Source organism: Perognathus longimembris, chromosome 25 (genome assembly GCF_023159225.1).
Source record: "Perognathus longimembris pacificus isolate PPM17 chromosome 25, ASM2315922v1, whole genome shotgun sequence".
Lineage (NCBI taxonomy): Eukaryota > Metazoa > Chordata > Mammalia > Rodentia > Heteromyidae > Perognathus > Perognathus longimembris.
Genome location: NC_063185.1, coordinates 6840136 through 6868074, shown reverse-complemented (window position 1 = coordinate 6868074; position 27939 = coordinate 6840136). Strand labels below are relative to the sequence as shown.

The 27939-nt window shown below is 40.8% G+C and overlaps 1 protein-coding gene across 1 annotated transcript; it reads right to left on the bottom strand.

Annotated features, from left to right (window-relative positions):
- Positions 1-65: 65 nt before the first annotated feature.
- On the bottom strand, positions 66-27939 carry Myot (myotilin). The gene is made up of 14 exons (XM_048334181.1): positions 27816-27939; positions 26303-26444; positions 24574-24597; positions 22268-22387; positions 21919-22156; positions 15827-16366; positions 10797-10947; positions 9564-9665; positions 6031-6080; positions 4502-4634; positions 2861-3068; positions 2078-2243; positions 943-1076; positions 66-699 (listed from the first exon to the last, which is right to left on the bottom strand). The coding sequence occupies exons 1-14, from the start codon at positions 27924-27926 to the stop codon at positions 527-529; spliced, it is 2292 nt and encodes a 763-aa protein (XP_048190138.1). The 5' UTR covers positions 27927-27939; the 3' UTR covers positions 66-526.

The window sequence follows — 27939 nt, the reverse complement described above, 5'->3', positions numbered from 1 at the left end:
TGCATTTTGCTGAGCGTTGTTGGTTTCACTGTGAAGACCTAGACTTTTGTGAAGAGGAGACACTGTTTTAACTCTTTGAATTTTATTGTGTTGGCACAGCACTGTGGAGTTCTCAGATAATCTGCATCATGTTAGTATTACTAAGAGAACACAGGTAAAGCCGTTATGTATTAAGCAATACCAGTAACTGACTGCAAGCACTAGATGTGTTTAAAACATTTGTTATTCATTCATAACCAACAACTGCTACATGTGCATTAATATCCCTCTGTTGTTAAATATTACAATCCCCACATTTAAAGACAGTCTCCTACCAAACAAATCCAGATGGCCCGTTTCTCTGTGGGCCTTCGCAAATTGGAGAAGTAGATAGAAATGTGTAAGAGTCAGAGGATAAGTCATATTATAAATGTGTATTAGTTACATTGTCTAGTTCAAGCCATAACCTGTTAATACAGTTATGGATGTATTCCGAAAATGTCATCCACACTATTGCTAGCAGTCTGAGTACTCTGTGGTCGGAGCGTTAAAGTTCTTCACTCTCGTACAATCCAGATTGAGCTGCCAGACGCTGGAATTCTCCCTCTGGGTTAAAAGCTTGCTTCACATCTAAACCTTTGCCATTCAGGGCCAAATACTTGCTGAAAGTTGGCCGGACACGCAACTGCTTAGGAGCTGGAATAGTTTGGTTTGGACGAGCTGAAATGGATCAACTTAAAGTTAGCTTACAAAAGCTGCCATTCACAAATGAGTTTTCCTTAGTAATAACATCAGGATAGAAAAAGACAAAAAAAAATTATAGGGGAAATTGCTCTAGTTTCATACTATGCTGGATTTGCATTTCTTTTCTGGGACTGGGCTTGAACTCAGGGCCTTGGATTCTCATTAAGTTTGGCCTTTAACCTGGTGCCCAGGCTAAACTGGGTGGACAGTGCTGCATACCTGTGACGTCTAATCTGGTGTTGCATGTGGTCACTCCAGCTTCGTTGACCGCGGACACAGTGTACCAGCCTGCATCTTTTTTATTCACATCTTTAATCAGTAAAGTAACTCTCCCAGCATTATCATGATACAAGCTGGGAAGGGAAAGGGAAAAGAAGAAAGTACGGGAATTAATTTTTGTGTGACTGTTTCGGTGAGGAATCTGACCAACAAAATCAGGCAAAGAAGAAGCAGATGAGAAGTCCCAGGCTAGGTCCAGTTAGGGCCAAACAGCCATTATTATTTTTCTCCAACTCAGCATTTCACTTGGGGATCAAGATATAATCACTCTCATTCTCACATACACACACACATACCAAACCATCACTCTGCTTCACTCTTACTGATATCATTTATTACCTTAAGCCATCTTTCTTCATTGCCAATTAAAAGATAAAAAAAAAAATCCCAGGTGACTTTATGCTTTAAATTTATGATGAATGAACTTTTGAAGTCACTAATGATTTAATGAACCTTATTATATTTCTATATGCATTTTCTTTTCGATTTTAATTTGTGTGTGTATGTGTAGTGTGTATATACTGAGGCTTGAACTCTCACTTGACATTTTCAACTCAGGGCCGATGCTCTACCACTAAAGACACCTCTACCTTTCCTGGTTAATTGGAGACAGAGGCTCTTGGATTTGTCTGCCTGGGCTGGCTTTGAACTGTGATCCTCAGATCTTAGCCTCTTGAGATTACAGGTGTGAGCCACCAGTGTCTACCTTGTCTAGTTTTTAATTACTGTCTAGTTTGTAGATACTGGGTGCTAATGGCTTACACCGATAATCCCAGCTACTCAGGAGGCCAACATCTAAGGATCACAGTTCGAAGCCAGCCCAAGCAGGAAAGTCCATGAGACTCTTTATCTCAGAAACTACTCAGAAAAAGCCATAAGTAGCACTTAAGTAGTCTTAAGCCAAAGAAGTACAAGGACAGCACCTAGACCCTGAGTTCAAGCCCCAGGACCAGCAAAGAAAACAAAAAAAAAAATCTAGATAAGTTGAGATCATAATTGCATACTATTTATAATAACTACTTAAAGTATGATGGGATCCATTCAAACAGTATAGGTAAGAAATACCTATTCCTACCTTATTCTGTCAGTGTTGAACTGGACCATTTCATTATTCCTCTTCCAGAAAAGCTTTGGTGGAGGTATGGCTGAGATTTGGCATTCCAGTTTTACTGAGTCTCCTTCAAAAACTTTTTTACTCTGTGGTTTGTAGATAAACATTGGTGCTCTTTTGTGTTCTTTTGCTATGAGTTAATAGAAAATATTCAAGCATTTGTAATATAAAAATTATATTAAGTCATACTAAAAGATACAGCCAGGTGCCAGTGGCTCATTCCTGTCATCCTAGCTTCTCATAAATGAATAAATAAAAGATCATGCTGGTATGTTGACCTTAAGAGTTTTAAAAAGCAACAAGATTGGGTTGGGAATATGGTTTAGTGGTAGAGTGCTTACCTAGCATGCATGAAGCCCTGGGTTCGATTCCTCAGCACCACATATATAGAAAAAGCCAAAGTGGCACTGTGGCTCAAGTGGCAGCGTGTTAGCTTTGAGCAAAAAAGAAGCCAGGGACAGTGCTCAAGTCCTGAGTTCAAGCCCCAGGATTGGGAAAAAGACAAAAAACCAAGATTGAAACATTTTTTAGTTTTAAGATATTATAATAGATATTGCTTTTTTTTTTTTTTTTTTTGTCAGTTACAGGGCTTGAACTCAGCCTCGGTACTGTCCCTGAGCTTTTTTCACTGTATCACTTTAGCACCACTTCCAGTTTTCTGGTGGTTCACTGGCGATATGAGTCTTTCCTGTCTGTGCTGGCTTTGAACCTCGATCCTCAAATCTCAGGATCTTTTTGGAGACTTACCCAAGACATCCAGCTGCACAGTGAAGGTGGCTTCTCCGGCTCTGTTTCTGGCTACACAAACATAAGCTCCAGCATCCGACGCCCTGACCACTTCAAAGATGAGGGAGTGAAAGCCCTTCTCAGACACGATCATTTTGTGCAGCTCATCGGATTGAACTGGTCTTCCGTTCAGATACCATGACACATCAGGAGCTGGCAGGCCACTCACCTATGCACAAAGCCCAACAGGTGACAGGCTTTTAAAGCATTTGTCAACTTAATGAATTCTAACCATTCTTCAGTACCTACATTGTGATGAAAATGCAGGAGCAACTTTTAAACAAAAACAGTGGAATTAGACAAAGGATAAAAAGACAAATGACTCCAAAAGCAATACTTGCAAAACCATTTGGTGTAAACCAACTAAACAACTCATGTGGGGAGAGGGAAAGGGGGAGTGGGGGAGGGGGGAATGAGGAAGGAGGTAACAAATAGTACCAAGAAATGTACCCATGGTCATACATATAAACTGTAACCCCTCTGCACATCACTTTGACAATAAGTAATTATTTTAAAAAACAGTGGGATTGGGCTGGGGATATAGCCTAGTGGCAAGAGTGCCTGCCTCGGATACACGAGGCCCTAGGTTCGATTCCCCAGCACCACATATACAGAAAACGGCCAGAAGCGGCGCTGTGGCTCAAGTGGCAGAGTGCTAGCCTTGAGCGGGAAGAAGCCAGGGACAGTGCTCAGGCCCGGAGTCCAAGGCCCAGGACTGGCCAAAAAAAACAAAAAAACAGTGGGATTAAAACCCTTGAAATGAATACATTATTCAGAGTATCTCAAACCACATCTAGTGCTTTTACATGCAACCTCAAATTTGTAAAGATCCTCATTTTTTTTCAACACTGGGGTTTAAACTGAGGGCTCAGCACTTGCAAGGTAAGTACTGAGCCACTTCCCCAGCCTTCTTTACGATTTCATTACTACATTTAGAACCCATAATATATTTGTTTCTATAGGAATATGGAAATCATATAGCTTTTCTAGACAACTATGGCTAAATGAAATGCCAGAGACACAATTAGGGGACTTGCTGTCTAATGAATAATTTTTTGAAAGCAGAGGATTTTTTTTTTGAGCTCTAGTTGGGTCTACAAGTGGCTGTTCATTAACTCTTGTCATGGATAAGAAATCCAGAAAAACATAAGAATAAATTCTCAGGAAAATGAGGTAATACAAAAATCAGTCTCTTCTGAAAATCTTGTAGCCAGCAGAAGTCTTCTGAACAAAAATCAGCTGGGTGGGTAGAACGAAGTCGATGATGGAGAGTTAAGAGATGCGGACATTTTAGACATTCTATGATTATGGCATCATCACAGGTATATGTATTCACTGGCATAAGTATTTATTAGGTTGTACCTATGTAGAGTCATATTAGCCATTCCTATGTTTGCCTGTGATTTGTCTTGAGTTTACCCTGCCAGAAACTGGCAGAGCCAGGACTCAAACCCAGGTGAGTTTGACTCCAAAATATTTCTTCTTATCCAAAGTGAAATGAGGATTGGACATTTGGCTTTTTCCTCCCCAGATTAGTATTGCATGATTGGCTCCCACTCCCCATCTCCCCTCCCCCCATTATTTTAAGAACTCCCCTCTTACCTTGAAATCCATCCTGCAGAATCTACCTTCTTCCATCGACATGTTTTCCGGCACTTGAATGAAACGGGGTGGGTAAAACTTCTCCTGGATGGCATCCTGATCATTCGCCTCTGCCCTTGAAGAGGATCTACTTCTACAAAAATAGCATCAAATTATGGTGGCACCTAAGTGCTACCATCGCTTTTCCTTTCACACAAGTCCAGTTTTGCCATCAAGTCTGAAAGCCTAGAGTGTCTCCTGCTGTTGGATCGGACAGTATCCTGACAGTGGAGCCAGGCCTTTAGAATGTGGTTCACGCCTGTCATCCTAGCTGCTCAGGAGGCTAAGATCTGAGGAAAACAGTTTGAAGCCAGCCCAGGCAGGAAAGTCCATAAGACTCCAGTTAATCACAGAAAAAGGTGGGAGTGGTGCAGTGGTTCATGCGGTAGAGTGTTAGCCTTGAGCCAAAGGAGCTCAAGGGACAGCACCCAGGCCCAGAGTTCAAACCCCGGGCCTAGCCAAAAAAAAAAAGGCCTTTAGCAGTGGCATATTTCATGGCTTTTAGAAATGGTAGCAATTTAGAAACTTTGGGTTCAAACTATACAGCTCTGTCTCTGTCACCCTTGTTCCTTCAACTGATGAAGAACTGATCTGTGTGCACTCCATAGATTACTCTTGTCACCTTGATTGTATAATGACAACTGGGCTTTCCTTATCATGAAGAAGCTGTTTAATATGGAAACATAGTACTGGTTTACTTAATGATCCATTTGCAAAACTTCCTCTGAGAGATTCTGATTGTGAACATTTGATGGAGGAGAATTAGAGACATGTACTTTAACTTTATATCTCCTATTACTACTACACCATCACTGGTATTCCTAATAAGTATTAGGTGTCATATTTATTAGTTAATCTTCGCCACATTATGAGTTAAGTGCATTTGTTAGTCCTAATTTACAAATGAGAGAAGAGCACAGAGAGGCTAAATTATCCTGTCTGATTACAAAGCTGGAAAATGGCAGAGCCAGGATTCAAACCAAGGTCTGTTCAGATCAACTGACCCAGATCAATTATAAGCCTGATAAATATTAGAACACCTACACTATTGGTTTTGTTATTGTCATTTTTTTCATGGTACTGGGGATTGAGCTCAGAATTCAGGACTGTATGATTGGTAGGCAGGTGCTCTACCACTAAGTCAGGCCTTCAGCCCATGCTGTGTTTTGTGTGTTTGTGTGTGTGTGGTTTTTATTTTTTGTTGTTTTGAGGGGAGCTCACCACTTCCGGTTTTTGAGTGGTTAATTGAAGATAAGTCAACCCCGCTGACTTCAAACTGTGATCCTCAGATCTCAGCCTCCTGAGTGGCTAGGATGACAGGTGTGAGCCCCTGGCACCTGGCTGTTTTTAAAAACTGTTGTACAGTTCTTAAAGAGTATATAGTACACTTCCTGGATACACGTACACATACACACACACTACATTTTTTAGTTAAAGTTATATTTAGGTAACAAGATACATATTTCTTTAAAAGTTAAAAAAAAACTTACCTTACTTGTGCTGTAGGGACTTGGAGTCGTGCGTGCTCAGGGTTGTGTTGCTTGAGCTGAAAACAAATCAAGATGTTAGCATGTGATTGTTTCCTTACAGTAGAATTAGGCAGCTGCCTTAGAAGAGAGCCTTTCTATTCTACCTGTTCCTTTTTTTTTTTTAATAATTGTTGCTTTTTTGTAATGTCGGGGATTAAATCTAGGGCCTCCTGCATGCTAGGCCAGCACTCTGCCATGGGCTACATCCTCAGCACTTTATTTTGGCTGCATTTTTACAGTCCTGATTAGGTTTTTATATACTTAATCCTAACTGTAGCAAGAAACAGCCTGATAGGACTATTCTACAGGCATTGCTTAGGAAAAGTAGCTAGACTTAGAACTGACAGAGGTTGGATTTTCAGATCTTCATTTTATGACAAAGGATGATGTGTGTACCCAGGTGTATTTGGAATGGGAACATGAGGTACAGATTGTCCTTCAGTGGAACAGGAATAGACATGAAGTCATTTGTGTTGGCCCTAGATACCTGGGGTATTACATCTACCGCTTAAAGTGGAGCCAGCAGCAGTAAACATGTATTACACTGGAAAATACTTCTCCTTTTAGCTCATGGCGTGTGTCCTACAAACACCACAGTGATATGGAAAGGATGATTGAAATAGCTTTGAAAAACAGCACTAATTACTTCCTATGTCATAAAGATGTTTAAGCCAACATCTCTTATGAACTGCATTAGAGCAAAAGAAAATTATACGAACTGGAGAATCAAATCATGAATGGATAAACATAACAATTATTTGATTACATTTTTAGCACCTGATTTACATATTTCACTTTTTCATCCAATGGGAGATAAAAATAAGTGGAAAACATAGTTCCAGCCCAAATATCTGAACTATATCTGTGTATGAAAAACAAAAAAAAATCTGAGCCCTTGGGGCTGGGAATATGGCCTAGTGGCAAGAGTGCTTGCCTCCTACACATGAAGCTCTCGGTTCAATTCCCCAGCACCACATATATGGAAAACGGCCAGAAGGGGCACTGTGGCTCAGGTGGCAGAGTGCTTGCCTTGAGCGGGAAGAAGCCAGGGATGGTCATGCTCAGGCCCTGAGTCCAAGGCCCAGGACTGGCCAAAAAACAAAAACAAAAACAAAAAAAAAAACCTGAGCCCTTATAATTTACTTTGTGATCTCTTTATTGAACATATCTTTGTATTTTAAAATAAGTCTTAGGGGTTGGGAATGTGGCCTAGTGGTGGAGTGCTTGCTTAGCATGCATGAAGCCCTGGATTCCATTCCCCAGCACCACATATATAGAAAAGGCCAGAAGTGGCGCTGTGGCTCAAGTGATAGAGTGCTAGCCTTGAGTAAAAGGAAGCCAGCGATAGTACTCAGGACTGGAGTTCAAGCCCCAGGACTGTCATTTAAAAAAAAGTCTTAGAATGCTGTAGCAATTTTTGGCTAGCCCTAGTGTTATTTAAGTAAAAATCTCAATGATCAATACACTGCTCTAACACACCCTTTTTTTTTTTTTTTTAGTAAAACTGAATAAAAACTAAAAGCATTCAAATTAAATAGATTGAACATTTTATACCATAGGAGATATTTTGGTTATACTCTAATTTGATGACATTTTATATTACTCAAGCACAACAGTTGAGGTAAATATTTAAAAAAAAAAAGTAGAATCTTTTTTCTGATCTCATTGTGCTGTTTTTGCTACTATATCCCCCCTTCCCCCACTGCTATAATTTTTATTTTAAAGAAGAATACAGAGTGGCTGTCAAACCACTCAAGAACCTTGAGTTACAACTCCCCAGTGTTGCCAAACAAAGGTTTTAAAGGAAAAAAAATGAGAAAAATATTCCAACCTAACTCTTACATCACATGCTGTGCACTTGTAAGATAAACTGTCATGAATATAATGTTGGTTGGGGTCATTTCTACTACTAGAAATGGGTTCTGTCCTATTTTTTTGGCTGTAATTTCCTATACTAAGTGCAGAGCCCAACACATTATAACGTTTTAAGAGAAATTAATTGAATGAATACGAATTATTCTGTATCCAAAAACAGATTTAAGTTCTATGTCCAGTTCTTTCTACTTTGTCTTTGTTTTGTGGGTCTCTTATGTTTAACAGAAACAAACATCTGATATTCAATATTCTGTACTCAGAAGCCTGGAATTCTTGGCTTAGTTTCTTGTAGACTGTTTGGGAAGAAATGACAAGTGATTACAAAGGAAGGAAAAAGGGCAACAACAACGGAGTCTGCTTTTCCAACTGTCCACTTCCCTTATCGATAAGATGCTTATTAAAATCAAGTTGGTCGGGCTGGGGATATAGCCTAGTGGCAAGAGTGCCTGCCTCGGATACACGAGGCCCTAGGTTCGATTCCCCAGCATCACATATAAAGAAAACGGCCAGAAGCGGCGCTGTGGCTCAAGTGGCAGAGTGCTAGCCTTGAGCGGGAAGAAGCCAGGGACAGTGCTTAGGCCCTGAGTCCAAGGCCCAGGACTGGCCAAAAAAAAAAAAAAAAAAAAAAATCAAGTTGGTCAATATAGGTTGACTATATGGCAGAACCTGTGCACTGCTCACTTTAGGGTCCCCTTGAAGTGAATGCTTTTCTCTTTCTCTCTCTCTCTCTCTCTTTCTCTCTCTCTCTCTCTCTCTCTCTCTCTCTCTCTCTTTTCTGTCCTGGGGCTTGAACTCAGGGCCTGGGCACTGTCTCTGAGCTTCTTTTACCCAAGGCTAGCACTCTACCACTTGAGCCACAGCACCACTTCTGGCCTATTCTGTGTATGTGGTACTGAGGAATGGAACCCAGATTTCATGCATGCTAGACAAGAACTCTACCGCTAAGCTACATTCCCAGCCCCATGCTTCTCTCTTTGGAAAACAAGTTCTCTTTATTCTTAGTGCCATCATTCATGAGAGTGTCTGTTTGTTTTGTTGTTTTTTTAGTAGGAAGCATTTTTAAATACAAGAGCAAAATTACAAGGACAAAAGGAATTGAATGTGTCATTGGTACCACAAGCCACGCATACACACTGAAATGAGGGACAGCTTATGAGAGGAAAAGGTTACAGAATTGTGACTTCTGTCCTCAGAGAGATTCCCAACTCAAATTTGCTTGGTTATCTCTGATCCTTAAATACCCAGATAATAAAATAAAATAGAAAAGAAAAGGAAACAACAGAACTAGGGCACACACACAGTAAAATTTTACACACACACACACACACACACACACACACACACACCCATCATCTCCTTCCTAGAACCTGGGGAGAATGGAGACAGCTGATATTTCTTTCTAATGGGAGCCTTTAGAAAAGCAGACAATTAAAAACTACAAAGAATAAACGTAGTGCAATGTGGGCATTAGTCAGTACCTATTGCCCCGTTTCTTAGGAGGGTGAGGTAGGAAGATCTCTAGAGTCTGAGAATTTGAGGCCATCCTGAGCAATACACAGAGATTCCATTTCCAACAAAAAAAGGAGAGGGCCCTCCAGATTAGACAAACCTGAATTTACCTGGGGTGAGTCTTGTGCGTCACTGTTTTGAGCCTGAAACACGGCAGCTGCATTCTGTGGTCCAAGCAATCTGCGAGCCATCTTCTCCTCATATGTCAGCCGCTGTAAAGAGGAGTCAGCAGAGGCCAGTGATGAGATCTAAGCAAACGTGTCCAGAACCTCACAATGTCCACTCACTACCTCCAGCCACTGAATGATGCGTGCTTTGTTTTAACTTTCCTTCCACTTTTTTTACTACTTAAGTTTCATGTATGGTAAAGACTCTGTCAGCATTTATTTTGGCTCTTAAGAAAGGCAGGGAGCTGGGAATGCGGTTTAGTGGTAGGGTGCTTGCCTAGCATGCATGAAGCCCTGGGTTTGGTTCCTCAGCACCACATAAACAGAAAAAGCCAGAAGTGATGCTGTGGCTCAAGTGGCAGCATGCTAGCCTCGAGGAAAAGAAGTTCAGGGACAGTGCCCAGGCCCTGAATTCAAGCCCCAGGACTGGCAGGAAAAAAAAAGAAAGAAAGAAAGAAAGAAAGACAAGCATAACCACCTTTCAATAACAGCTCTGCCAAGCCACATGAAACTTTTCCTCCTTATTCTGCATTTTCTGATCCTCTCCCATTATGAATATAGTTATGCAAATTCTTCCGTTCAAAGATAACTTTTGCTAAAGAACACTGGACATTGGGGCTCTATGTATGTCTGGTTAAGAGCAGAGAATCTGCTGTGTCAAATGCACTTGGTTTAAAGGATGCACTTGTTTCAAGGGCTCACACAATGTGTATAGCAAGAGCTGCAGAATCATTACAGCTATCTTCACTGGCCAGTATTATACACTGAGGTACACGAACAAGTAGACCGTTTTTTGCTATCAGTTGTGACATCTTAAAACAAAAGTTTTCATTTAATCACTTTTTTTCCTCATTCATTTCATTAAGTCGTTCTTTTTCCTCATTCATCTCATTCTTCTACTACTAAAAGCCAGTCATTGACTCCACACAGGGCAATGAGGAAATGTTTTGTTTTGTTTTGTTTTAGGTAATCCTATTCCTTGCTGCTTACAGGAACATAGCTCCATAAGACCAAAAGAATTCTTTTCACTTTACTTGTGGTCCTAGAACCCAGCCCGTTATGCATGCTGGACAAACAGTCTACTATTGAAATACATTTCCACTGAAATTAGGTTTTCTTGTTGAAAGTAGATTTTTACAATTTGTCTCTTTGGGACAAAATAGAAACCATGCCCACTTGATTTCCATTATGAAGGAGGGGGTCCTTGCATTTCAGCTTTCTCTCCAAATCTTGAATCAAAGCTTCTTTTGACCCTTGTATCTCATGGTCAGGAGTCCTTGGCACAGGCTTAGCATTTGCAGGTTGGCCAACAGAGGATTGCTGATAGCTTTCAAAAGGAAAAGAAAAAAGATTTTTAAGAAATAGAATTGAGCATTGTAAGTCACTGAGTTTGTGACTTTGAACTATATATAGTGTTATTTTACTGTGTGTGTGTGTGTGTGTGTGTGTGTGTGTGTGTGTGTGTGTTTAATTGGAGAGTCTCACAGACTTTACTGCCCAGGCTGATTTTGAATCACAGTCCTCAGATCCCAGCCTGCCCCACGTTGGCAAGTACATATCAAGTAAGAGGAGGAAGGATTTAGATATCAAGAGGAGGACATCAGGCTGGGGATATGGCCTAGTGGCAAGAGTGCTTGCCTCGCATACATGAAGCCCTGGGTTCAATTCCCCAGCACCACATATATAGAAAACGGCCAGAAGTGGCGCTGTGGCTCAAGTGGCAGAGTGCTAGCCTTGAGCAAAAAGAAGCCAGGGACAGTGCTCAGGCCCTGAGTCCAAGGCCCAGGACTGGCCAAAAAAAAAAAAAAAGAGGACATCCTTCCTTGAAGATCTTCCCTAAAGCACATGCATGTGAGGGCTGGGAATGTGGCCTAGTGGTAGACTGCTTGCCTAGTATGCCCTAAGCCCTGGGTTCAATGCCTCAGCACCACATAAACAAAAAAACTGGAAGTGGTGCTGTGGCTCGAGTGGTAAAGTGAAGCTGTGTCTGATGGTTTCATCTGATGCGGTAGCTGAACTCAGGTCTGATTGGTCGGTGGCTATTGAGCATTGGTGTGCTAGGGCTGGCCCGTGGGAGCTTGAGAGAGCTGGGGAAGCATCTACCTGCGGTCTCATGGTCTACTTTGAAATGGATGGTGGTAGAGGTATTTATAATGGAGAAATGGGTGAATATCACAAATCATGGCGCACTCCTCTAGAACGGATTGTGACACACTTACCTGCACTGCACACCACTGGCATTCAGTAAACATCCTATTGATTCAAATAGAATCTACAGTCTACAGGATCTCTGACAACTCTTATGGAGTTGATGTAGAAAATTCAGCTAGTGTCTTCTAAAATGAATAAATCCTAAAGCACTGACCATTCCTTCAACATTATTTCAGTGATAATTTTTTTTCAAATTTTTATTATCAAACTGATGTACAGAGAGGTTACAGTTTCATACATTAGGCATTGGATACATTTCTTGTACTGTTTGTTACCTTGTCCCTCATACCCCTCTTCCTCCTCCCCCTTTTCCTTTCCCCCCCTGAGGTGTTCAGTTCACTTACACCAAACAGTTTTGCAAGTCAGTGATAATTTTTAGAGAAATAAAAGGGATTGCTGGAGGAAGATGAAGGAAGATATGGAACTGAAATACAAGGTGGAGTTTAGCAAAATAAACCTGCAAATTCACAAGGAATTGAAGAGTGTGGTTTGTCTTTATTTCAAATTCTGCTCCTAGATTTTCTTCCTTTCCAAAGCTCTCCTCTAGACACTGGGTTAAAGCAAAGGGAGGCATTTAGGGAATTCTATATTTTTAGGCTCATTAGGTTGCTTGCACTTTCCATAGTGGTTTTGTTGTTGTTTTTGTTTTGTTTGGCCTTTATCTAGTTGATTCATTGGAGCCACACAGCGGCCAGTTTATATTCATCTATTCATATGGGAAAAAAATGGATCACTAGTGAATATTTTATTATGACTTCTGCGAGTATTCCTTTGTTAATTCAGATGAGACACCTTGATTTGTTTTCTGATGTGGTGTTCCTGTGCAAAAATTCTGAACAGTCCTTCCAAGGGACTTGGAAGCAAGTCTCTTAATAATTGGGTTTTCACTTGTGTTGGCTTTGGGGATTTATCCCATAAGACCAATCTAGTTTATAGACGTACTAAGTGGGGGGGGGGGAGGAAGTGTCTTATTACTTATCATTGTCTCACTTTAGCTCTACGAGCATAAACATGGGTATAAGAGACATGTCTGTTGAGTGAATGAATGTTCTTTATTGTGAACAAGATACTCTGCATTCAAAGTTGATGGTATACATTTCCTGTCCCTCATTTTAGATCTCCAGATTTTTACAGTTGTCCATTTTAAGCCTTAACTAAAGTTTTATTTCTTTGGTGAAGTAAATCATCAAACAAATGCTTAAATAATAAGCTATATCCCCCTACCCCCCAAGTTTGAATTCCTGGACCGAAGTGGCAAAATTTCTTTAGTCTTGTATCTCTTCCTCCTCCAGTATGTGGAATGATAATAGGCTATTCTTTTGAGGAAAAAAAATACTAGCTTACCATTTTTATAAGTCACACATGTTGGTTAAAGTTAATTAGAATGACATGATTCTATTTCATACTTTCATGATGTATCTAAAGATTTCTCAAAACCAAGCTCAAGAATCATCAAATTAAGATGCACCTTCAGGTTCTTTATTTACCAAGCCATTCCGTCTCCTACTTAGATTTGACAGCTGCTACTATTTAGAAACTAGTATTATACTTGTTTGCAGCTTTATGGGTCTTTCTTTCCTATCATGGATGGTCCCAATCATGAATTTTGTTACAGAGCAGAAAACAGAATCACCATACATGTAAAGTACTTGCTGTATGCCACACTAAAGCTCATGGGAAAGAATAATTCAAATTAAAAAGTCTTCCCTCAATTTCTGCTATGTGATTCGATAAACTGAATAAAATGTTTACTTCAAGGGTCCCTACAAATGAAAAGGTAAATCGTGCTTCTGAATGTCTTTAGATAAAAATCCAAGGGACTCTTTTAGACAGGACAAGCTGGATACTACCATAACAATGAGAGAGCCCTGCACAAATGTTCAAAGGACTAGGGCTTTCCACCCTGTACAGCTGGACACAGCCTGGGTATCAAGTAGCTGTAGGAAGATTAGAAGAGTTATCTATGGTTACTGAAAATGGAACTGCTAAAGCTTGTTCTTTGATCTCTGGATTGGGGACCTCCTGGGCTCTTTCTTACTTTCTATTTTTGTCTTTTGTCCTTGCTTCTTGGTTCTATATAGAGCTACTTATGGCTGAGGTTCTGTGAATATTCATTTAATAGCTATCTTCTCTGAGCAGGACATTAAGAAAAATATTGCAGTTAGAAAGGTTTTTGTTTTTGTTTTTTTGCCAGTCCTAGGGCTTGGGACTCAGGGCCTAAGCACTGTCCATGGCTTCTTTTTGCTCAAGGCTAGCACTCTGCCACTTGAGCCACAGTGCCACTTCTGGCCTTTTCTATATATGTGGTGCTGAGGAATTGAACTCAGGGTGTCATGTATACAAGGCAAGCACTCTGGCCACTAGGCCATATTCCCAGCCCAAGAAAAGGTTAGTTCATATTTTAAAGTATCCATATGAGAAATTTGGAAATAATAGAAAACAAGATGAAAAAAAATCATCTGAATCAATGTAGCCAAGAAAAACTACAATGTATGATCTGGGTACAATGAGAATTTGGAAGGGAAAAGAACATGAAAGAGTAAACTCTTCATTCTTGAAGGTATCTTTTAAAATATTATGTTAAGAATATGGAAATGCCATTTTAAGCCAAAGCTGTTGACAGCGATTCATTTCAAATGGTTCACCAAATATCTGGGACTCTAGCAAATGCTTTAGAGTTTTCTGATTTTATGTATGTATGTATGTATGTATTTTCGCCAGTCCTGGGGCTTGGGACTCAGGGCCTGAGCACTGTCCCTGGCTTCTTTTTGTTCAAAGCTAGCACTCTACCACTTGAGCCACAGTGCCACATCTGGCTTTTTCTGTATATGTGGTGCTGAGGAATCGAACTCACAGCTTCACACATGCTAAGCAAGCATTCTACAGCTAAGCCACATTCCTAGCCCATGATTTTTTTTAATGTTTAAAATATAGGGAAAAGTTTTCTATGTATGTTGATTTCCTGTCATCTATTCAACTTGGCGTCCAGAGTTTTCACCAAAAGGATTTTTTTTTTTAATCTAGAAAAAGTTAGCCTCTGGAAAAGACTGGGAGACAATGGCAAGCTTTTTTAGTAAATGTATTAATGAGCCTGCAACAAAACATATCCCACCAATCTTTGAGATGCCTTTGATTTAATTCCCTGATGGTCTCCCTAGCCAAGAAATAGGAAAATTGATAGCCCTTGGTTTGCATAAGCACAAAGTATCCAGATCATGTTTTTAAAAAAGCACAACCTTTTTCATATCAGGTTCTCCTGGGGCCATCTTGGGGCTGTGGAAATAATGCATGCTTGCATAAGGCTGCAGGTATTTTTTCACTGCATTTAGATCACCCAACCAGTTTGAACAAGTTACAGTTCCAAATACTAAAGAAAATTCAAATATCATAAGCCTTCACCTATACAAGATTTTTGTCTAATCATACAAAGGAAAATCCACAGACATGGATGTCTAAATTCCACAATTATTTTTTCTAAAAATGATCATTCAAAACTCATTTTAGCCAATTGGCTACTCAGGTTTAACAGTGGATAGGAAGAAAAGGCTGAGAAGAAACTGAACAGTCTTTGCTTAGGTGAGAGAAACTTGATCTAATAAGCAAGAACAGACAGGAAGGAGGCCTTCATCTAGCTGAGCCCAGGCCAAGGAAACTAAATTTATAGCAAGGGAAACTTAGCTTAGATCTCGACATAAAAGTTCACTACTCTTGAGTATGGTAGAAATCTGGTAGGATTTTTGTGGAAATGGAGACTATGAGGAAAATGACTCTAAAAGGAAGAGGCAATAGGTAATGTGAGTTCAACTCAGTTTGGTCCTTTTGTGAATGGGGTCAGAGGACCCCCTTCTCATCAGTACCCTGGGCTCACAGTGTTCTAGGGGTATTATGGAATAGGATTGTAAGGTCACACTGTCTTTTTCCATCCTAAGGAACGAACTGCAGCCTATCCCCAATGCTTTGCTAGTAGCAGCTCGCTGTGCATGCAGTTCACTTACTTTGAGTCCATGGTGGAAGGGTTTTGGCTACTACTGTAATCAGGCTGGGATGGTAAGATGGAGCTGAGGAAGCTGGCTGGGGACTGGTTATAGGTGGTGGTGACCCTTTGCCCTGGGTTGGAGCCAGCCGGCTGCTGAGAAGCAGGGTAACCAGAGGAGGACATGGTGACTTGAGAGCTCACTGTGGCAGAGGCAGAAAATCTCTGCTCTGTACATCTTCGGGGCTGGATGACGATGGAAGACTGTTTGGTCTGGCTTGAGAAGCTGGATGCTTCCGGTCCCGGTGGCTGCAGCCTGGACGCACAGGGGTTCTGGGATTGGAGGAAGTGTTTTGGACGTTCGTAGTTAAACATGCTCAGGTGGTGTGTGGAAGGCGAAGGCCGGTGGTCACTGGAGTGACCGGTTCCTGGAAGGGTGGGGTCCTGCAGGAGAGGCTGCCAGGAATCAGAGGCCACGGGGCTCTGCCCCTTCTCTTCGGGATCTAGAGGATGCTGAGCTCCTGGTTTGGGTGTGTCGGGCTGCCCTTGAAGAATATTGTTCCTTCAAAAATAAAATTAAAAAGCAAAACCACTTATCATTTGTATTTAGGCTCACTTGTTTTGTTTTTGTTTTCAGCTTATGTGGCTTTTAGGATTGCCTCTAGATAGAACTTTCAAGTTTCTTTATCTCTGTCTTTGCACAGGTGACTCTGGCCAAGAGAATAGGTGATAATAGTAAGGACTCATTATCACCTATTCTTTGATTCCTATCACTGGAGATCTTGTTTGCTTGCCCCTGGGGGAAAGCCTACCTAGGGGCCTAAAGACAACAGATCACAAATTTGGATTTGTTGTTGTTGGTGGTGGTGGTGGTGGTTGTGAGGCTGGACATCAGGGCCTGGGCATTGTCCTTGATCTCTTTTGATCAAGACTAGTGCTCTACCACTTTCAGCCACAACACCACTTCCAAATTTGCATTTTAATGGGTTGTTGTTGTTTTTTTGAAAAGAAATTCTTTGACACTACTCAGGGAGGGTGACAATTTTATGGTCTCATGATTACCTTTTACCCAGGCACTGCAGATGCATTAACCACAGAGATTTAATGATGTAAAATGAATAGATAGGAATCAATTAACTACATTAATCTATACATGGGCCTCCATTCAACATGGGTTCTCCTCTAGGCTAATCAGAATTGAAGACTAGCTCTCTGATATACGGGGTAATTCTTGACAGTCTCTGGCAGGCAGCATCTTGGTAAAGTGAGGAAGCACAGTGTACTTCCTTCACGAAATACACAATTTAAATGCCATCTGCTCCCAAGTCCTTTGTCAATTTCACAAAGTAGAAAGACACAGACAATTCCTTCTTGTCAACTCTGAGTGGATTCTGAAAATCTCCCAACTCACTTCCTTTTTTTTCTCCCCTCCCTTCCAAACTAATCAGAATACCAAACTAGAAGATAATTAAGAAGGGATTTTGTACGTAATTTACAGACTGCCTTCCAAAATGAAAGACCCATGTGTGATTTTCTTCTGTTATTTTTTAGAATATACTTTCTAGTTACTGATTATGACGTTCTCTTAATTATTGAGGGGTTTTACTCTTTATTGTCTTTCCTAGTATATTACGTATCTTCGGCTAATTTTGAAGTTATTTTAGATCCTGTTTATTTTTTTCTTTCCAAATGGCAAGTAGGAAGTGTAGATAAAAATCATACCTCTATGAAACTAAATCTGTACCTCACTAAGGATGCCAATTCTCTTTCTGAACTCTGGGGTGGCCTTCCGGCCTTCCTATATAGCATGTCGCCATACTCTCTTCCATTTGCTGTTGAAGGATTATATGTTAGTATGGCACATCTAAGCAAGATTATAAATAGACATTATTCAGAAAGATGAGCACTATAAATTATTGTAACACCAATCCTATTTTGCTCAAAATATCAGACGATGTCATCCAACATAGATTTTGTTTCTTCCACATAATATTAATGAACACTGATGTAATGATAAAGCCAATTTTTAAAAAAGAAGCTAAATTATTATGATCAGATCAAAGGCTTATAGTTATTAGAATTACTGGCAGGAGGAAACATTAGTGAAACTTTTCCATACCAAACAACTTCATTATCCTAAACTTGGACATGTCCCTTAGAATTAAAACAAACAATTTTAGAAAAGTACAAAACTACAACTACACAGCCAAGAGCAATGCCTTATTGAGAGGAGGGAAAAAAATCCTTAATTTCAGGTTTATGAATACAGACATGTATACCCAAAGTATAGGAATAATTTCCATTTGGTCTTTAATTTATTAGGGGGGGAATTAAGGAGGGAGAAGATTCCCGAAGGAGAGCTGTAATTAGAACTAAAAAACAGAGGCTTTATTTCAAGGCAAGTAGTTATGTAGTTATGGGTTATGTACTTATGTAGTTATTCCTGCCTTTCTAGACAGGCCAATTATTCAGACTTCTTTGAAATAGCAAGGAATCATCAACTTAAGAAAATAGCCAGTAGATATTTTCCAAAAAGAGTTTTCTGTTTTTCTTTAAATATATTTTAAGAATGTCAGCTGTGTTGTCCATTTCATTACTGGCTGACACAGCTAGTCATTATTGACACTGTTAAAAGCGCAATTGAAAACACACATCCTTTCAAATGTTTCATTTTGTCCATGGTCTTAATCACATTTCATACAAATGTTTACACAGGTAATTCCAAAATGCCCTTTCTTCCTGTCTGTAATTATGTCCTCACAATTCAATTTTACAAGAGATTCTATTCTAGCACAGGCTAGTTTTGTTTCCCAATGATTGTTGTCAGTTTTAAAGAATTTATAAACACAACACCACTCGGCCTCCTATTTTAAAAATCATTTGTAACTATTAAAACATCTCTAAAATAGCAAAGATTTTCTGAAATGACTACCGTGGATTTTTGGAAAGCCATAGGCCACTCTCACCCCTTCGGTGAGATCAAATATCCCTTTTCAAGGAGGAAAACAACCCACCATGTTTTAAAAAATAATTCTCTTTCCTTCTGTCCTCTGAAGTTTGGGTGAAATGAACAGATCTCTTTCTCTCTAAATCTTGGTACAACAACATGGTGATATTGTAGATTGGCCAACTTTACCTGAAGATCAAATTGGTGCTTACTCCTCTGATTCTGGACAAAAGAACACACACAGAACCCAAAACCATGGGTAAGAATAAAGCAGGGTCTTACCCGTAGCTCCAGGAGGTGACAGCTGGATTCAACCCACTAGTGCCGGGAAGGAAGAGCTATCTCCTTCCCTGAGCTTAATCTCTCGTGGCTCTGCTGCTTAGCATTATAACATCACTGACTTTTATCAGCTGCCAAACAGTGACATCTGATGTGCTCCACCGTCCATCCACCTATGCTGGCGTGTCAAAGTAAGAGTCCACAATCTAAACAATATCTCAGACGTCCCAGGGGATATTTAAGGAGTGGGGTTACATGAGCTTTGCTTCCAGGCCTCTTTATTTGAGACATGAATTTTGCCTAGGAGTTTACTTAGCAAGCAAGCTCCTGAGCAAGCAGAGCCTCCAAGATGGAAAAGGGGACATTTCTGTATTGGGATGGAGGCTCAGAATTTTCCTGTGGAGGACACACGCACAGAAAAGGAAACAGTATTCCAAGAGCTTTTCTAGCTAGCTGAGACTTCTCCAGTGGTGAGACATGTCATGGACCAGCTCCAAATTGAATGGTATTGCATCATTCTGAATCCTAAAAGTTTTCCTTTTTTTTTTTCCCCCTCTTACTTGCCTACTAGGAGTGGGGGTGGAGACTCACTCAAGTAGTTAGTTCTCAGAGGGGGTGTCTGAGAAATGATGAGAGAGGGCAGGGTTGTAGTGAAACACGATTTAGTTTCTCTAGCAAGTTTTCTGAATCTGTCTCTGGCATATGTTTCTTTGGCCTAGTACTTTTATTCTGTAAGAGTCTTTAAATGCAAGAAATAACCCAACAGACAAGCTATATAAATAAGGCTGTCAACAAGCCTTCATTCCTCCCCTTTATCCCAAACAGTTATATTTCCTTTCCTTTCTGCATCTGTCATAGAAGTCATTATGGGATTTAGGTCTACATTTGTGTGTGGGTATGCGTGCGCAAAGATATAAGTTCAGAAGAAGAAACCTTCCCATCAACAAGAGTGATGGATCAGGGTGGTAGCATGAGGATTCAGCCAATCAAATAGAATCAAATCCTAACTTCTCAGGAGGCTGATCTAAGGATCGTGGTTCAAAGCCAGCCCAGGCAGAAAAGTCCCTGAGACTCTTCTCTCCCATTTGCCAGCAAAAAGCTGGAAGTGGAGCTGTAGCTTAAGTGGCTGAGAAATGAGTCTTGAGTGAAAAAGCTAAAGGATAATACTTAGGCACTGAGTTTCAGCCCAAGTACTGGCACAAAAAGAATATAAAGGAAAGAAAATTTCTTCACAACTGACCATGCATGTATGTATGTGTAGCTGGCTTTGGTCTTCAGAGATAGTTTAATAATTTCTGCCTGAGTACACAGACATTACATAGTAGAAAAAAAAAATGCTTGACTTGGTGAGTAGATAGATGCCTAACAAAGTCTTATTTCAGGAATCTCCCAAAATATTTCTTCATACCTGCTTGCTGATATTTTACATTCCACTCTAGGGACAAAAGCCTTCAATTCAACTTATGGAGACTTTAAAAACTCAAGTACATAAAAATGATAATAGCTAACACATGCGAAAGTTACCGCAAGCTACTATTTTCAATGCAGTCTGTGTGACAGACACTTAGTTCTGTCTAATTAGGTCAGGAAGGGGAGATATTAGATTTGCAATCTCTTGGTACTGAAAGTTTGATATATGCCACACCAGATGTGGACAAAAGATCAGTAGGACAAACTGTAAAGTTTCCAATTTTGTTCACTTCCAAATGTGCTACACTTGAGGATATGTTTGTGTGTGTGTGTGTGTGTGTGTGTGTGTGTGTGTGTGTGTGTGTGTATGTGTGCGTTGCTCCTAGGGCTTGAACTCAGGGCCTGGGAGCTGTCCTTGAGTGTCTTTGCGCTCAAGGTTAGTGCTCTACCCCTTGAGCCACAGCACCCCTTCCAGCTTTTTCTGAGTAGTTTGTTGGAGATAAGAGTTTCATAGACTTTTCTTTCGAACCATGACCCTCAGATCTCAGCCTCCTGAGTAGTTAGAATTACAGGCATGAGCCACTGGCATCATGCAATGCTGTCTTTATTCTAAGAGTGACCACAAAGAAATTCATATCACAAAGTTCTCTAAATATCTATATTGATGAAACTCAGATTTCTGTTTAGGGGAAAGATTCTGCTGCTGCTTCTCCTCTCATTTCATCATTAATTTTTTTTTTCAATAAGTCTCTGTTAACAGACCATAAATATGCATGTAAGCACACAATGTCTTATTTCAGCCAGTATCAAGGGAGTACTGAGGAAGTTAAAGGGATTTGGGTCAGAACATAAGCTAATGGAAGGCAGAAACTTCGCTGTGCTCTGTCTACTAAGTCAAGAGGATTGGCTGAAATGTTGAAAGGAGTGACATGGATCAAAATGTATTGAATTTATAAATTGTTTTGTTCAATAGATTAAATTTTTTTTTAAAAAGAGAGAGATTATTTCTAGTGAAAAATCGTTGGGAAATAAATTGCAACATGAGCCAGGTGGCAGTGGCTCACGCCCATAATCCTAACTACTCAGGAGGCTGAGATCTAAGGATCACAGTTCAAAGCCAGTGTGGGCAGAAAAGTCCCAGTGAGACTCTTCTCTCCAATAAACTACTCAAAAAGCTGGAAGTAGCGCTCTGACTCAAGTGGTAGAATGCTAGCTTTGAGCACAAAGAGACTCAGGGACGGCACCCAGGCTCTGAATTCAAGCCCCAGGATTGGCAAGAAAAGAAAATAAATTGTAACACAACTTATTTTTGTAAATTTCAAATCACTATCATCACGTTGGAACTTGACCACTGTGCTGATGATGATCCTAATAGTTACTTCGATTATTCTTTTCATTCAACACGTTGAAAATTAAAGTTGTTTTTTAAAGAGTATTTGTTGCATGCATGAGCAAGCGTCAGGTCTGCCCCGCCTTACCACTGTGGCGGTGGCTCAGAGGGATTTCCGCTGATGGCACAGACGGTCTTTTCTGGGGTCTGTATCTCATGTTCACTGTAGCTGCCTGGGCCAGGAGCTGGTGTGAGGCTACTGGAGGCATGCTCTGGATTTCTGCCCTTTGGGTAGCTTTCTCTTTGAGGAAAAGGGGCCAGCTGTGGGGGAAATGCACTCACGGGACACCTTAGAGAATCCTTTGGTTTCTCTACTTCTTTTCCTTCTGAAAAATACAATTAGTCACCAGTTCAGATAAAAATAGACTCTTCCTCTTGACTCAGGGCTGAATTGGAGCAAGGAGATTTTATTTTTTTATTTTTGGAAGAGTAATTACCTGGAGAAACAAAGAGTTTTGCTGTTGAGACCGTAGTCCCGGCTTCATTTTCTGCAACACACTTGAACTCCCCAGAGTTTGCAGGAAAAGCTTCTGTGATAATCAAGGTGCAAACTTCTTCTGAAAAGGGAAAAAGTTCAACTCCATCAGCACACGTGGGTGCCCTCAGTCAACACATAGGCAGTGTTGTCCAATGTGAGGGAATGAAGGTGCTAGGAATAGAATATTACTGACATTAAGAAACACCCACCAGCTGAGCTCTGGTAGCTCATGCTTAGTTACCCAGGAGGTTGAGCTTTGACAATTCTAAGCCAGGCATGGATAGACAAATCCAAGAGACTCTTATTGCCAATTAACCAGCAAAAAGCCAGAAGTATAGCTGTGCTTCAAATGGTAGAGTGCCATCTTTGAGTGAAAAAGGTAAGCAAAAGCTCAATGCTCTGAGTTCAAGCCCAGTATAGTGTATGCGCACATTTACACAAACACACCACACACACGAACAAAAACACAGCCCAATACAAATACAACCATCAATCCGATCCGGTATGCTGTCTTCCCAATGAGCTCATTAGAATACATATTTTTTTAAAAACCACAACCTACTACAATCTAGGGAGAATGAAGGAAGGGGGTGACATTGATCAAGATACCTGGTATTCATACATTGACATGTTGAATGGAAATGCCTTTGTACAACTCCTTAAAGACAGTGAACAAATAATTTTTTTTTTTTTTTTTTTTTTTTTTTTTGCCAGTCCTGGGCCTTGGACTCAGAGTCTGAGCACTGTCCTTGGCTTCTTCCCGCTCAAGGCTAGCACTCTGCCACCTGAGCCACAGCGCCCCTTCTGGCCGTTTTCCATATATGTGGTGCTGGGGAATCGAACCGAGAGCTTCATGTGTAGGAGGCAAGCAATCTTGCCACTAGGCCATATTCCCAGCCCCAAATAAATTATTTTTAAGAAACAATTACTTGTCTTATCTCTCAGGTGTGTCCATTTTCTCTACTAGTTTTCTCCCAAAACATGTAGTTTTCTCCCGAAACATGAGATCTCACTATATTCCTTGACTTCTATATTTCGTAGCTTTAGGGCTTTGCATAAAAGACTTATAGAAACATTTTCTGAACGGACCTAAAAACTGCCATTTGTGCTAACCAAGAGACCTGGGAAAATGATGCGTGGGAAAGAGAAGCCAGAATTTCAGATAAATATTGTACTAATAAAGAGCTTCATTCAGGGCCCCAGGCACTGTTTTCTTTCCTTAGAGCATGATACTCCCTCACTCAGCTGCAACCTTGAGAGAGGGGGAAAAAATAAAAGAGCAGCATTTTTCCTTCTGACCTTGCCTACATGATTACCACAATCTGAGAAATGAGCAAGAATATATTCAAGGGAGTGGAGGATAAGCAAAACAACTCCTTTGATCACACATATGAAAAAAATTACCTTAAGGTGAAGACATGGGTCTTGTAAGGAGTATCTGGGAAGGCTCCATCTTTTGTGTAATGGGATGTTCAGATATCTAGGTCATGATGACCAAGACTCAATAAACAAACCAGATCCAGTGTCTCTGGGCCCAACTGATAATAGATTAAATGTGCCAAGTGCCCAAACCCAAAGGGAATAATCCCTAAAGTGAATATGAGTCAGCCCCCACATTCTTGCCCTAACAGCTTCTGTTACCACATGCCCTTGTACCCAGGTCTGTGTGTGTGTGCGTATGTGTGCATGCATGTATATACCATCTTTCTATTTCTCCTTTGCTTTAGTTTACTTCATTGTTTTTCTACCTCCACATGCTCTATAAATCCTTTGGGGGAGACAATGTCATGAAGGCTCCTTCCCAGAGCCTCAGGGACTCCAGGACACAAATGGAATGGTGGTTACCATGTGCTGGGCTCTACTGCTAGACAGTCAGCTATGTGGATGCCTGATGTCAGGCCGAGGCCATTCTGCTTCTGTGTTTAGCTGGCCACAACCGCTCAGCCACGTGGAAGGATAAGGAGAATGCTTGCTCTTCTAGAATAAGGATCCTTGTCAATCTGGCTTCTACCTGTCTCCTTGGTGCCAAGAACAGAACCCAGCCATAGTGTGCACTACACAAACAGTACTGAGTGAAAAATATATGAGTAAATACACCAAAAAGTGCCAGTTTCTTGCTCCTTCTGTTTTGTTTTTTCCACTGAGGATGTGGTCCAAGAAACCTCCGAAAGTTCATTAAGGCAATAGTGACTTAGGGTACAAAGTCATTTGATGCTCTTTTTTTGTTGTTTATCTATGATCAAGATGTAGAAAACTTGTACTTACCAGGGATGGATGATAAGCATGTTTCTGAAAGACAAAAAAGGAGAAAGAAAAGAAGACTTTCAACAACAACAATTAATTTAGTTGGGAAAAAGGGTAGGGCACACATGAGAAATAGCTGAAGGAAATACAAATGACTGTGTGTTTGCATGTTTATTGAGGATGCAATGGTAAGTTGTTTGTAAACATAAACACACATCAGAGGTCACAGATGGCAAGAATTTAGTCTCACTGAGAATCTAGAGGGGGAATTTAAGGGAAGACATACAGGGTATTCAATGGAAGATGCATTTAAGCAAAAGCTAGATTTCACTGGAGCAGAAATTGGTCCTAAAGCAATAATATAACCACTCACAGGAAACAGAGAGTGGGTAGCTTGGCCAACCACTCAAGAGTCTTAAGACACTTTTATGGATAGGGTTTGAGGATTATGCTAATGATTATTACTAAAGAAAGTTATCCAACATATGAGAGTGTGATTCCAAGAACAGGGGGAATGAAGAGTGGTTCATCTAATAAGAGCGTATCAAAGACAGCACTGTGAGAAGAGGTACATGCACGGACCTGCAACTATAATGATATGTAAATGAGGTCTCTGGGTGACATTATCTTTCTGGGTCCTTGCTTGGGACTGTTAACCTCTCTACTAAGAAGTAGCCGTAACTGTCCATTATTCCAAGGCAATGGTGGGCGGAATGCTTTGTAAGGATATTGTATAATAAAAGACTTAGAAAGTTGTGCCTCCATTTTCATCCTTTAAGAAATACATGTAGTCTCACATTGCTCTTGTGTTTATATACCAAGAACTCATTGGGAAGATAAATAAGATTAATTTCTGAAAATAAAACCAGTCTTTCATGGTTGTTAAAATTATTTGTTCAGGGCTGGGAATATGACCTAGTGGCAAGAGTGGCAAGAGCCTAGTGGCAAGAGCCTCATATGCATGAGGCCCTGGGTTCGATTCCTCAGCACCACATATACAGAAAATGGCCAGAAGTGGCGCTGTGACTCAAGTGGCAGACTGCTAGCCTTGAGCAAAAGAAGCCAGGGACAGAGCTCAGGCCCTGAGTTCACGGCCTAGGGCTGGCCAAAAAACAATATTTGTTCAGCTAAATGCCATAGCGTGAAGCTATAACTACTCAGGAGGCTAAGTTAGGAGGAGGATAGCTTGAGTTAGGGGTTCAAGGCCAGCCTGAACAACACAGATAAACACACACACACACACACACACACACACAATGTGTGAACTATACATGTGCTATGTATATGTTACATGTTTTATGTTATATATATATTTAGTCTTTCATGAAAACAAACAGCAATTTTGTATTTTTGGTTGCTTTTGGATTTAAAATAATACTTGTTAATAACAACAGGAATCACTTAACCTGTAACAAATCAGCTATGAAACTACCTTCAGGTGTGAATTAGATCTCAAGGTTCATTGGAATTAAATGCAATGGAAAAGTTTATCATACTGTTCATGCCTGTAATCCCAGCTACTCAGGAGGCTGAGATCTAAGGATGGTGGTTTAAAGCCAGCCCAGGCAAGAAAGTCCCTGTGAGACTCTTATTTCCAATTAACTACTTAGGAAACCAGAAGTGGTGCTGTGGTTCAGAGTGGTAGAACGCTAGCCTTGAGCACAAAGAATGTAGGGACACTGCCCAGTCCCTGAATTCAAGCCCCATGACCGCCAAAAGAAAAAAAAAAAAAAAAGCTTCATTGTGTTACTTTTCCTCAGGATCCAGAAGTCATCTGAGTTGGCTATCAGTCCTCCTTCTCTGTACCAGTGAACTTGAACGGTGGCTGCGGCCTGGACTCGACATTCAAACACAACAGTCTGACCTGTGGTTGTACAGATGTCTTGAAGACACTGAAGGGCAAACACAGAGTTCAGTGAGTGGAAGAAGCTCTTGCACCATGCAAAGTGCTGGTGACTCCAGCTTTAGCACGTGTGTACGCTTGCTCTTTCATCTTACTGATTGACCCTATTTCAACCATACAAGGAACTGCTGAGCATTCTCAGTCAAGTGTCAGTTACTTTCACCTAGCTTCATAGGAAAACAAAAGGTTATTCATGTCCCCCAAAGCCATTTTCCAAACTGGACAACAGACGAGCTGATGGGTCTTGGTTTTTGTAGAATGAGCGTTTTTGCTGTGGACATGTCTAAGTCACAGATTCACTTTCCATCATTGATCACAAGTGCATAGGCAGTAGTATCATTTGGGATGAGCCCTAGATCATGACTGAAACCAAAATCTCAGCTGTGTCCTTGTTTAGGGGGAGCTGATCACAGGAATTTAGAGAAGGTTCAACCTTTCAGGACTCAGTTCCTTCTCTGTGCAATAAGGCTAGCTCAACTGGAGGACTTGAGGCTCATAGATCATCTAACCTAAAAACATCTGTGATATGCAAGAGTTCTACTATATAAGAAGCGTTTGTTGGAAGTAGAGCTGTGTCTCAAGCAGTAGAGTGCCAGCTTTAAGTGCAAAGAGTGCTATAACCATATAACCATAGCCATATAACTATAGGACCATAGCCATTTTAGGCTTACAATACATAGATAAGTGTGGTTAATTTACACCTGGAATCCTCATCTTTAGGGGTCTACTAGAAAGGAGAAAAAGATTTCAGATTGTAACTCAGCTCTGAGGCCAGAGGTGGGAATACTTTAGATCTTTCCATCAGGGAGACCTGGGGACCAGCTTAGCCCTGAGGGCCTGCTGTCCCAATGTGTGCATTCTGGGAGAGGAATGGAGCAGGAGGCTTGTAGAAAGAATAGATAGATAGGTATGTCTGACAGTACCTGCTGAAAGCAAGCTTTCAGCATCACTCGCCCTGTTCCTGACACTTGCTGACAGACTGCACTGTCTTCGTCATGGGCGATGCTTCAAGTCCTGTCAGGCTAGGTAACTAAGAGACAGAAAGCCCAGACAAGGCTCAACTCTAAATCCAGCTGTTTTCAGTAGGCACTCAGAAAGTAGCCATTGCTGGCTGTACCCTAAGCAAGAAGTTGCTATTCCCTTGCTTATTGGCTACTTTGGAAGGGAGAATCTTCTTGAACAAGAGGATTTTCCTGCCCACCCGCAGGTACAAAATTGGCACAGAAAGTCTTAGGCACACAGGATAAACCATGAGTTGCTCTGGGACCTTTCTTGGCCTCTATTGCTTTAGCCCTTTGGCAAGGTCTGCAGTGTGTCTATCAAATCCACACCCTCTATATTGCAATATGGACAAGGTTACCTTGGTGAACACAGGGGCTGCAACACAAGTGGATCCTGATAGGCTACTGCACGGACTCTGTATCTGTATAAGGAAGAAAAGAGAAGGTAATGCTATTGTCCATAGTGTCATGACTGGAAACCCA